General features: G+C 43.2%; 1 protein-coding gene across 1 annotated transcript in view; it reads right to left on the minus strand.

Moving 5' to 3' along the window:
- evpla (envoplakin a) overlaps positions 1–1,069 on the minus strand; it is an 80,048-nt gene extending 78,979 nt beyond the window's left edge. Inside the window, exon 1 of the mRNA XM_060844363.1 lies at positions 830–1,069. Coding sequence (XP_060700346.1) covers positions 830–882 — 53 coding nt within the window. The 5' untranslated portion in view covers positions 883–1,069. The remainder of the gene's footprint in view (positions 1–829) is intronic.
- Positions 1,070–13,418: the final 12,349 nt, after the last annotated feature.

A 13,418-nucleotide genomic window follows, 5' to 3' on the forward strand; every position in this document is an offset into this window, starting at 1 on the left:
GGAGTTCATAACACTTAGACAGGAGAAAATATTTAATGGAAGGGTCTTTGGAGAGAATTGCTTCTTTGATGGAGCTTTCTTCTACTCGGCTCTAATTGCCCATACCTGATGCAAATGACTTCTTTTGTCAGAGGAAAGAGGATGAGTTTTGATTATTCAGCCACACACCCATGACAGCCAAATCACCTCTGTCACAGAGTCATAGAGATGTACAGGAGAAAACAGACCCTTCAGTCCAACCCATCCAAGCTAACCAGTTATCCTAACCTAATCCAGTCTCATTTACCAGCACCTGGCCCATATCCCTCGAAACCCTTCCTATTATATTAAATTCTTCCCTTCCCCCCAGTCCCTACGTGATCATGTAAGTTGCCATAAAATGTCGTCACAATCCAGATTCCGAGTCTGAAAAGAAATCCAAATTCAAACAATGACTGACCTCTGCTTTCATGCAGAACTCCTGAATACTGTTAAAAACTGTACAATAAAATAAGACATGAGCTTCAGTCTAAGGAACCATTAGCTATTTGAACAATATTTGGAAAATTTTCAGATTTTACTGCTGTAAATGCTACTTGTAAATCTTTTGAGACCCATTTCAATTAGTATTCTGTTACATTTTACTGTAATAATTTGTTTTAATGCCTAACAATACACTGGGCAGTAAAGCCAGGAATCAGCCAATAATGAATATCATACTTTTGCATTAAGCAATCAACTTGCTAGTCAGAGGACTCCCATTGTATTCACCACCATCACCAGCAACTCTATTCTAGACATTGGTGCCATCAGCTGTAACCAGATTACTAGGACAAGGATTGCTACTCACTTCGATGGCTTGCTGCTCTGGGAGATCTTAAGCGTGCTCTTTTTCGAGAACATGTTGCCAGAGTGTTGCCTCTGATGTCAATGAATCCCTGTTATTCTGATTCTGTCTGTGTGGCTCTTCCTGTGCCTGTCCGAGGCTCTGTCTTTACACAAATACCCACATGCAGATACGCACACAGTGTGTGTGTGTGTGAGCACAGCAAATTCCAACTCTCAGTGAAAGTGGGGCTTGGAAGGAGGCTCCTTTTCAATGACAGGTGATCCAAGGAAGAGCAAGCACAGAGTTTCAGGTTAATGTGAAACTTGTAGAACTGGTTCAGAAGAGAATGTGACTGAGAGAAGGAGAAGCCAGTTACTCCACCCACCTCAACCCAATGAATCATGAAGGTACACAAAGTCCAATTGCCAGGGAGCTGAACTTTCAGGCAGTCAGTAATTTAAAAAGACTTCAGTTGCATTTCTGATCTCAAATGGAAGGGTCGCACACCGAGTGGGAAGTGAAGGGTTTGGTGGAAATGGGGATAGCAGGAAGAGAGAAAGAAAGAGATAGAGAGAATGAGAGTGTCAGAGTGAAACAAAGAGGAGAGAATGACACCGAAAGAAAGAATAGGGAGAGAAAGTATGAAAGAGAGAGAGAAAAAGAATTGAAACAGAGAGAGAAAGAGAGAGAGAGAGAGAGAGAGACAAAGAAGAAAGAGAGAAAAAAGATAGAAGCAGAGGAGAAATAAAATAAATAGAGCAAGAAAGAAAGGAAACTAGAGAGAAGGAAAGAATGAAAGAGAGAAAAAGAGAGGCTAAAGGTCTCCAGCACAAAAAAAACTATTGCATGATTCTCCGATTCTCATTCTGTGATTCAGAATGTAGTGCAGAAACTCAGTAGATCTGGCAGCAACTGCGGGGAAAGATATAGAGTTGACATTTCGAGTCTGGTACAACTCTTTTTCAGAACTGGGTCTCCAGCATCCATGATAATTTGCTTTTGTCACTCAAGAGAACTGCTAACCCTAGAATCACTTCATCTGCATACTCCTAAGAGGAGGGAGAAGGGTCTTATCTGAAAGATGGTATTGCTGACCTGTATCATACTCTCAGGGTGCTTAGAATATCAGTCTGGACTGCTCAAGTCCTGACAGATCTCCTGATTTTACTGAGTTTTGTACATGGGTTGGAAAGGGTTAATCCTGAGATGTGCCATAAGCACTGCCCACCATGTTGATGTCATCTGGCCTTGTGGGTGGAACAGCTGATGACCTCGAAGGATTGAGCCAAATACCCAGGTCCCCTTTGTAGTCTCTTTATCAAACTCTAATGTAACTTTAACTAGTAATGAATATACAAGAAACAATATCTTATTAACAACAAGAGACTCTTCTAGTTGGCCCAGGAAGTGGCTTTACTCTCCTACTGGAGTCCAAGCTGGACCTGGAATATCCCAACGTAAACAGGATGGTAGCAGTGCCCCTCACCATGAACTGCTACAGTGCAGTGAGCAGCACTGCCCATCCAGTACCAAGCAGCAGACCTTCCCTGTCTGAGCGTTTGACAATGAGATGGTTTAATCTGAGGAACGTGCTTCATAAGACAGGGCTGACATGAGGAGGAATATTCATCATTCCCTAAGCTGTGAAGCTTTGGAATTCTGTATTCCAAAAGGCTCTGAATTATCAGTCACTGAGTACTCAATCATTACTACTGAGGGCTATGAATGCTCAGTAATTGAGTACTCAATACTGTACTGTGGAATGAACTTCTCCAGGAAGTTGTGGATGTGTGCTCAATTACGTTTAAAAAAACATTGGAGAGATACATGAAGAAATGTGTGGAGGGATATTGGCCAAGCGCGGGCAGGTAGGGCTGGTTTAGTTTCGGATTATGGTCGTTATGGATTGGTCGGACCAAAGGGTCTGTTTCCATACTGCACTGCTCTATGGCTCTGAATGAGCAGTCACTGAGTACTCAGTCACTTGTACTGAGGGCTCCTGGTGTTCAATCATTGAGTACTTTCAAGACAGAGATGGGTAGATTTTCAGACATACGGTGGCACAGTGGTTAGCACTGCTGCCTCACAGCACCAGAGACTCGGGTTCAATTCCCACCTCAGGCGACTGACTGTGTTGGAGTTTGCACATTCTCCCCATGTCTGCGTGGGGAGGAAACCCACAGTCCAAAGATGTGCAGGACAGGTGAATTGGTCATGCTAAATTTCCCACAGTGTTAGGTGTAGGGGCATGGGAGGGTTGCAGGTCAGTGTGGACTTGTTGGGCCGAAGGGCCTGTTTCCACTACTGTAAGTAATCTAACTAAAGGAATCATAGATTATGGGATTGTTAAGGAAAATGCTGAACAGGTCAAAGTTGATCCAATAAGTGGCAGAGCATTCCTGATGAAGAGCTAATGTTCTAAACGTCAACTCTCCTGCTCCTCGGATGCTGCCTGACTGGCTGTGCTGTTCCAGCACCACATGTTTTGACTCTGACTGCAGAGCATTTGTGTCAAGAGTGTGTTACTGGAAAAACACAGCAGGTCAGGCAGCATCTAAGGAGCAGAAGAATCAATGTTTCAGGCATAAGCCCTTCATCAGGAATCAGCACAGCATTTGGGCATAGTAAAACCATAGTACAACTCTACCGCGACTTTATTCAAACCTTATTCAATCTTAAAATAACTATTGTACCCACCACCATTAACCATACCTTGTGTTGGTTATCAAATCAAACTGGCCTTGGTCTGTCCATCACACCTTGGCACGAGAGATGGGTAAGGGACCTACTCAGCTTGCTCTGAGTTGATCTGTCGCTGAAGATCTGAAGAAAGATCAGCATCAGGGAGATGGCCAGCCTCGATACATCTTGGGCAAAGGCCTTGTATCTCGTATACCCCAAAAAAAATGCATCAGACTGTTGCCTGAATATCCTACCTGCTCCTATTTCCTATGTTCTTATTCCCTGTGACTCAGCGTGCTCATGGCAGGCTTCACAAACTAATGTAGAGCTTTGTGTCATAGGATGAGCTGTGTCAGGCCACTGGGGATGTCCAAGTGAGATGGGGACATAGACCAGACACAGTGTTAATCTGTGGACCATAGTCAAGCATTTCCATAATGTCCTTTCAGCAAAATATATTGAATTGATAAAACATCTCAAATTACATTCCCAAACAATTCAAATTGGACATTACGTAAAATGCAATAAAAGGAAACTTTTCTCTATTGAGCATGTCGCATTCTGAGGTGCCTCAATTTAATTGTTTTAATTGTGACATGTATAATATACAATCAGTGACAAACATGCATATAAGGTACCAGCCCCTTGGTTTACCATGACTGAAAGGTCTTAGATAGTGACCTTTCTTCAATGTACTTTTACACTGGCTGCTCCTAACTCTGGTGCATCCCTCAGCACATTGTTCTGAATGCTGGAGTGTGTCAGTCTGCAACACTCCATCACGGACAACTCCTTTCACTGGAAAACCAGCAGGTTTCGGAGAGACCAAAGAGTGTCTTTCACTGAGTCAATGGTCCTCCAGGTACAGCCTTGCTGTGTGTCCCTGGGAACATCCTGTAGAGCACACAGTCACCGAGTTCCTCAGAATGACCTCCTACCACTCCATTTCCCACCAGACCTTCTCTATCTCAACACATTCCAGAAGGAGGTGTGCAATGGTCTCTTCACCACTGCAGCTGTCTTGAGGGCAGCATATGGTGACACACAGAGTCCGGTCAAGCATAAACAATCTGACAGGTTTGTCACCATCAGGCCTTCTCACCATCAGCCCAGCTACCTCTTGGTGCTTGCTTCAAAGTTATGGTCATGAGGTATTCTGCCAAATGATTGACAGTCTGTTCAGGGAACAACCTGACAGGATCTACTATCTCTACTTCCCACAGGGCCTTGGGGATAATGTCTGCTGTCTGATTGCTATTTCCCAATTATTAGAATCATAGAATCCCCACAGTGCAGAAACAGGCCATTCAGCCCATCGAATAAACATTGACCCTCCAAGAACATCCCATCCAGATCCAACTCCCCTATTCTATCCCATAGCCCTGCATTCCACATGGCTAATCCAACAAGTCTGCACATTCCTGGACAGTTTCGGCAACTCTGAATGGCCAACCCACTTAGCCTGCACATCTTTCGACTTTGGGATGAAACTGGAGCACCCAGAGGAAACACACAGAGACAGGGGAGATTGTGCAAACTCAACACAAACTGTTGCCTGAGAGTGGAATTGAACCCAGGCCCCTGGTGCTATGAGGCAGCAATGCTAACCACTGAGCCACCATGCCACCCCACTGTAACTTAATCACAGCTGATGCAGGCTCTGGATTAGAGAGTCATAGAGTCATTGAGGTCTACAGCAATGAGAAAGGCTCTTCTGCCCATCCAGTCTGTGCCAGTTATAAACAACCACCTGACTATTCTAATCCCATTTTCCAACACTTGGCCCACAGCCTTGTATGTCTTGGCATTGCAAGTGTAGTGGATGTAGGTTTGCTCGCTGAGCTGGAAGGTTCGCTTTCAGACGTTTTGCCACCGTACTAGGTAACATCTTCAGTGAGTCTCCGGATGAAACCGGTGGTAAAACGGTAAGGCCTGCTTTTTATTTATGTGTTTATGTTTCCTTGAGTTGGTGATCTCATTTTCTGTGGTGATGCCATTTCCTATTTTTTTCTCAGGGGTTGGTAAATGGGACCAGTCAATGTGTTTGTTGATAGAGTTCCAATTGGAATGCCATGCTTCTAGGAATTTTTGTGCGTGTCTCTGTTTGGCTTGTCCTGGGATGGATGTGTTGTCTTAGTCGAACTGGTGTCCTTCCTCATCTGTATGTAAAGATAATACTGAGAATGGGTTATTTTGTTTTGTGGCGAGTTGGTGTTCATGTATCCTGGTGGCTAGTTTTCTGCCTGTTTGTCCAATGTAGTGTTTGTTACAGTCCTTGCAAGGTATTTTGTAAATGACATTAGTTTTGCTTGTTGTCTTTTTAGGGTCTTTCAAGTTCATTAGCTGCTGTTTTAGTGTGTTGGTAGTTTTGTGGGTTACCATGATGCCAAGGGATCTGAGCAATCTGGCAGTCATTTCTGAGATGTCGTTGATGTAGGGGAGAATGGCTAGTGTTTCTGGATGTGTTTTGTTTGCTTGTTTGGGTTTGTTACTGAGAAATCAGCGGAATGTGTTTATTGGGTACCCATGTGTTTTGAATACGCTGTACTGGTGATTTTCCTCTGCAAGTGTACATCTAAATACTTCTTCAATGTGATGACTGTTTCTGCCTGTACCACCCTCCCAGGCAGTGAGTTCCAGATTCCGACTATTCTCTGGCTGAAAAGATTTTTCCTCACATCTCCACTAAACCTCTTGCCTCTTAAATCTATCTCCATCAACGGGAAACGTTTCTTCCTGTCTGCCCTATGTCCCTCATAATGTTATACAGGCTTAAACATATGTACCAACAGGTTCAAGAACAGTTTCTTCCCCGTTGTTATTAGACTGCTGAGTGCACCTAATTTCAAACCTCCTGCTGATCTTTCTTTGTATGTGTCCTGTGCAGCTATAACTCTCTATGCCTCTCTCTGTTTAAGCATTCTTTGGCCCTTGTATGTTATGACCTGCCTGTACTGCTTGCAAAACAAAAGTTTTCACTGTTCTTATGTACATGACAACAATAAATCAAATTAAGTCTCAATTATATCGTTTCTCAGTCTCCTCTGCTGGAAGGAAAACAACCCCAGTCTGTCCAATCTTTTTTCATAACTGAAACTCTCCAGTTAGAGCAGCATCTGTGGGTGGCACAGTGGTTAGCACTGCTGCCTCACAGCGCTTGCGACCTGGGTTCAATTCCTGCCTTGAACAGTCTGTCTGTGTGGAGGTTGCACATTCTCCCCGTGTCTGCTTGGGTTTCCTCTGGGTGCTCCGGTTTCCTCCCACGGTCCAAAGATGTGCAGGTTAGGGTGAATTGATTATGCTAAATTGCCCTTAGTGTTAGGTGCATTAGTCAGAGGGGAAATAGGTCTGGGTGGGTTACTGTTTGGAGGGTTGGTGTGGACTTGTTGGGCTGAAGGAAATCTAATACTGTAGGGAATCTAATCCTAGTAAATTTCCTCTGCACCTTCCCCCGTGCTATCATACCTCTCCAAAAATGTGGGTTTCAGCATTGCACACAATACTCTAGCTGTGATTTGGTCGTCATTTGAATGCAGAGAATGTGATTCTCACTCATTCACACACATTCCTCACATAGTTTCTGTCAGTACCCAGTGCACTTTCTCGATTTTCTAGTCCTGCGATATGTTCCAGGTGGAAATGTACCTCAAAGAGGATGATACCTTTCTGAGAGAGGGACAAGAAAATTGGCAAAAAGAAATCTAAAATAAACAAGAACAACCCAGTCCTTGCCTTGAGTCTTCAGCCGTGGCTCAGTTTTAGTCAGAGGGATCTCTGTTTAAATCCCACCCCAAAAATTGGAGTATAAGATAAACGGCTGACAACTCCTATGGAGTACTGCGTGATCTGTGATGCCATTCTTCACAGGAAATGTTAAACCAAGCCCTGTTCAAGTGAATATTTTTTTTTAAAAATCACATGGCAATGTTTCCAAAAATAGAAATTGGGGTTTCCACCCTGTCTCCTCAATAATATTTTATCGCTCAACCAACCTCACAAAAACAAATCATCTGCTTATTAACTTCTTACGGTTAGTGGGATCTTGCTGTGTACATCTTGGTTGCTGTACTTCCTCTAGAACAATGACAATATTTCAAAAGTACTTCACTGACAGTGGAGTATTTGAGCCATTCAGTGATTGTACAAAGTGCTAGATAAATTCAGGTCATGCTGTTCTTTGGAAGGTCATCCCAGATGCTCTGGGTTGGGTTTAAAGCTATAATTGTCTCTCTGGAGCAGGAGCCTGACTCTGAAGCTACAACTGACACACCATTGGGAAATGCCACCATCAAATGGCTCCCAGTGGTCTCAGAAGGAAGCAGCATTCAGTTACTCTGAAAGGTGCAAATGTTGAACTTAGTTAGTGTTTTTTTAATATATTTTTATTAAAAAAAATAGATTTTTAAATATAACAAATACAAAACAATGCAATTCAAAACAGTACAAAAATAGTACAAAGCTAAACCCAAATAATAAAAATAAAACTCCCCAACCCACCCTCCTATACAAATGTATAAACATATATACAGAAATATAAAATTTAAAAAAAGCTAAAGTAGCTATTTAACTAACTAAATAAATACCTAACAACAAACAAATAATAGTAACTCAGCCCAGCCAAACAAAACACTCATACATTCACAGTTCCTCCTCCCTGGATATTGGACTCATGAAACACAATCATTATGGCTATATAAAATCCCTTGTTAGTGTGGGCAGATAAATCTGTGTCCAGGTATTTCAAAAAGGGTTGCCATGTCTTGTAAAAGTTCTCAGTTTTGTGGTGTACCATATTTGTGAGAAAATCCAGGGGAATATGCTCCATAACAATCTTCCGCCAACCCGACAGGCCTGGGGGGTTTTCAGATATCCAACCGAGCAAAATGTTCTTCCTTGCACAGAATGTAAGAATATTGAAAAGTTTTTCCTTATGCGAGGCTGCAGGAAATACAATGGGTCGGCCCAAAAGGAGCGAAATAGGGTCCTTCCCCACCCCTACACCTAAAATCCTCTCCATTGCACCCCCACAGTGCTCCAATATGTTTGAAGCCTGTCACAAGACCAAAGACAATGGGTAAGAGTACCCGTACAGACCTTGCACTTGGGACATGCTGAAGATACCCCTGGTTTAAATTTTGACAAACAGTCTGGGGCTAAGTGGACCCTGTGGAGAATCTTCAACCATAAAGCATGGGTCCTATTGTAAACTGATATCTTCCTTGCATTCTCCCAAATATCCTCCCATGCCTCTGAAGAAACTTCAACACCCAGCTCTCTTTCCCACATCTTGCAGAGTCGATCAGACTCATCTGAGGTGGCACCCCCAATTGGTGATATAGAGAACTGACAGAGAGTGTACTCTTAGCCCTTAGTACCCCTCTTTCTATGTCAGATTTGTAGGGATCAGTGTGGTCCTTTTTTGAATAAAATCCCTAACATGAATAAAACGAAAGAGATCTCTATTAGGTAACTCATACTTCCATACTAACTGATCGAAGGACATCATTACATCTCCCTCAAATAAATCACCCATGCAAGATACACCCCTAGCTGCCCAATGTTTAAATCCTGAATCTATCATACCTGGTTGAAAACTCGGCACACCCACTAAAGGTGTAAACAAAGATGTTTTGCCAATATTACCTTCCCTCTGCCGAATTGCCCTCCAAGCTTTAACAGTATTGATGACTATTGGGTTATGGCAATATTCCCTAACTGTCCTCACCTTGTCCAAAAACTGCAAACTGGTAAGGGGGCACCTTGCCTGGGAGACTTCGATATCTAGCCATATTGAAAGAGGGTCCTCACAAACTCAATGACTTACGTAGGTCAAAAGCGAGCTTAAGTGGTAATTTTTAATGTCCGGAAGGTCTACTCCCCCCAATCTGTGATGCAACTGCAGTTTGGCTAATTTAATGAGGGGCCGTTTACGGTGCCAGATAAAGGAGCTGAACCAACCGTTCAGTCTCTTGAGTGTTTGTTTATTGAAAATCAGGGGGAGCATCCGTATAGGGGAGAGCAGACGGGGGAGAATATTCATCTTAAGAAGCGCTATCCGACCCAACCATGAGACTGGAAGTGCCTCCCATCTTTGGAGATCTTGTTTAAATTTTTCAAATAATTGAGTAAAATTGGCTTTGCACAGCCAATCCAGAACTGGAGTAATGAATATGCCCAAATACACACAACCCCCACCGTGACCACCTAAATGGGAATCTATAGGCACTCTCAAGAGCCAACTCTTTCGTAAGACCACCCATAGGCATAGCCTCTAATGTAGCAAAATTAATCTTATACCCTGAAAAAGCACCAAACGCGTGAATGCATTGTATAAGGCAAGGTGCTGAGACTGCTGGATTTGTCAAGAAAATTAGAACATCATCTTCATACAGCGAGATCTTATGTAATTTTGATCCCACTTCTGGAGCTGATATATTGAGATCCCCATGAATGGCCTCTACCAATGGTTCAATCACCAACGTAAAAAGTAATAGTGAAAGGGGACAGCCCTGCCGGCTGTCCCTAGAAATATTAAAATTTCTTGACCATACCCCGTTGGTAATGACCGCCACGAGAGGTACACTGTAGAGAACCTTTACCCATCTTATGAAAACTTCGCCCAGACCAAACCGGTCTAGAGTATAGAAAAGGTACGGCCACTCAACTCGGTCAAATGCCTTCTCTGCATTTACAGAAATCACCAATCCCTGTATTGACTGCTGTTGGCATGCTTGACTTATGTTAAGCAGCCTCCTAACATTATTGGAGGATCTGCGACCCTTTATGAAGCCCATCTGATCCTCTTTAATAATAAGAAGGTAACACAGTCTCCAGCCTTAACGCAAGAGCTTTAGAGAGGATCTTTAAATCCACATTTAAGAGTGAGATGGGCCTGTATGAAGCACAGTCTTCTGGATCCTTCCCTTTTTTAAGGATAAATGAAATATTGGCCTCTCTCAGAGATGGCGGGAGACAAAAACGACTGTATGAATCATTAAACATATTCAGCATTGGGCCAGACAGTATACTTATAAATTCCTTATAGAGTTCACTGGGAAGTCCATCAGGACCGGGCGCCTTTCTACTCTGAAGCTGCCTCACAGCTTCCTGCACTTCTTGCTCTGATAATGGGGCATTGAGAAAGGACTGTTGTTTGGGAGTCACACCCGGGAGCTTCAGATCTCTAAAAAAGGATTCCATTTTGCCCTGCCCCTCCTCACAATTCTCAGACTGATATAACTTAGAGTAGAATCTCTGGAACGTCACATTAATCTTTTTAGAATCACATGTTAGGTTTCCAGAACCTTCCCTAATCACTGTAATGGTTTGTGGGGCACTTCTCTTTCTGGCAAGGTATGCTAAGTATTTGCCTGGCTTGTCGCTATGTTCGTATAACCTTTGCTTTGCAAAAGCCAGCTCCTTCTTTGCTGTCTGAGAGAGCATGGAATTTAGTGCCGACCGCAGTGCCGTCATCCTGTGTCATTTGACCAACGAGGGTCTGTCAAAATTGGCCTTCTCAGCTGCCTTCAACCGTGCTTCAAGGAGACATTGCTGCTCACCCTTCTGCCGCTTCCTACTGATGGAATATGAAATAACTAACCCTCTGGCATAAGCTTTGGCAGTTTCCCAGAGAACAGATGAGCTATCAACCGAGCCTATGTTGATGTCTAGGAATGCCCGAAATTCCCTAGAGAAATACTCCACAAACTTGCTGTCCATGAGAATAAAGGGGTCCATTCGCCAGTACCTTGAATCCACTGTAACATCTTTAATTTTAACCATGAGGTACACTGGAGCATGATCAGAGATGGCAATGTTACCAATCGTACAGGATGCCACCAGACCCAGGGTTACCGCAGGGGTCAGAAAAAAAAAATCAATCCTCGTGCGACATCTGTGCGGATTGGAGAAAAACGTGAAATCCCTACCTGTAGGGTGGAGACACCTCTAGATGTCCACCAATCCTAATTCCCCACACAAACCCAATAACTGTTTAGTTTGTGCAGAGGGTATCAAGGGAACCTGTCTACTGTGGGGTCCTTGAGGCAGTTAAAATCTCCCCCTATAATGATGTGCCGAGACTTGAGACTTATCAGTTTAAAAAAAGCATCTACCAAGAATTTAAGAGGATGAGCTGGGGGACAATAAACATTTAAAATGCCATATTCTTCCCCATTTATCAAGGCTTTAAGAATTACAAACCTCCCGTATGTGTCTTTAACACATTCCAACAATTTAAATGAGAGATTTTTCCTAACCAATATAGCCACTCCCCTACTTCTGGTATTAAATGATGAAAAATAAACTCAGTCAAAGCCATTCTGCTGTAATTTCAGATGCTCCTTGTCATCCAAATGTGTCTCCTGTAACAAAGCAATATCCACCTTCTCCGTCTTAATTGGTGAGTGACTTCCCTTGATATTCCAGGTACACCATTTAATCAAATCATTAGCCATAATATTCTGCAATTACATTTAAATTCCAGAGGAGGAACCCAAACCACAAATTGCTGAGCCTTAGTGCCGCATGGTCCACCAAATATAAAAACTACATAAACTAAAACCACTACATTTAACAAACATACAAAATTATTAAAAATAAAAAACAAAAACCAGAAAACAATCCAACATATAAAGCACCAAAAGTGCTGAGTAGGGGAACTCACCCCCTGCCTGGAGGGGGCAACTACCCGTCCCGAACTGCCCATAAATAGGCATCTAACCATCTCAACCTCCTTCACTTCTCCCAGCTAGAGCCACATCACAAGCACAGGCTAAAAAGAATAAACACCCCATAGAATATCAATATGAATAAAAAAAAATTCTTTTATAAAAAAAGGGGAATAAATATCCCACCCATCCTTTGGTATGTCCTAACTTAGAAATTTAAAATGTACTTCTTAAGCACTGGCAGACATAGTTTAAACAAATTATTATCAATAGAGGATAAAAAAGGGGAAAAACAAAGCTCCATTTCTTTTACAGAATGATAAACACATACCCAAACAACAATATTTATACATACTACAATTGTTTAAATTAGGTTAGTTTGTCCACAGAGTCTCTTGCCTTCTCCGATGTGTCAAAGAGATACATGGATCCATCTAAGGTGATCCGAAGCACTGCCGGATATCTCAGGGAGTACTGAATCCCAAGCTCCTTCAATCTTCCCTTGACACCATCATACAATTTTCGTTTCTGGATCACCGCCGCTGAAAAGTCCTGAAAAAACGTGATCTTAGGCCCCTCATAAACTAGGGCCTTTGGATCCTTCCCCTGGAGTCTGGAATCCTCCATGACTCTCTCCTTATCCCGGTAACGATGGAACCGCACCAGGAAAGGACGAGGGCGTTGACCCAGACCCGACCTCCGTGCTGTGACCCGGTGAGCCCTCTCTATCTCCAATCCTCTCATGCCAGTCTCCAAGTCAAGGAATTTCGGAAACCAATCTTCACCAAATTCCGCAAGCCGCCCACCTTCCTTACCTTCGGGCAGACCGATGATCCGAATGTTTTTTCTCCTGCCCCTGTTTTCAAGATCATCCACTTGGTCATGCAAATTACGAACCTGCGTCTTCAGGGCTTGGATCTCTTCCTTGAATGAACTGGCATCAGCTTCCACCACTGTGACTCTGTGCTCCACCTTATCAGTCCTCTTCTCCAGGTCTGGAGCCAGCTTCTCTTCAACCTGCTTCCCCACCATCTCCTGAGATTTCAAGAGCTGGTTCACCAGGTCCTGGAGAGTAATCGGCTCCGAGGCTCCTGCAGGCTGAGCTGCAGGCCCGGCCCCAGATGCTCATCCTCCCTTTTTAGGCATTTCTGGACAGCTGAAAATACTGGTAAGTCAATTTTTAAATGTTTCTTGGGGCTCAATAATCTTTCCAATACCCCAAGAAATCATGATGATCTGAGTTGGGCGGGGTAAAGGAC

This window comes from Hemiscyllium ocellatum, chromosome 25 (assembly GCF_020745735.1).
Source record: "Hemiscyllium ocellatum isolate sHemOce1 chromosome 25, sHemOce1.pat.X.cur, whole genome shotgun sequence".
In the NCBI taxonomy this organism is placed as follows: Eukaryota; Metazoa; Chordata; class Chondrichthyes; order Orectolobiformes; family Hemiscylliidae; genus Hemiscyllium; species Hemiscyllium ocellatum.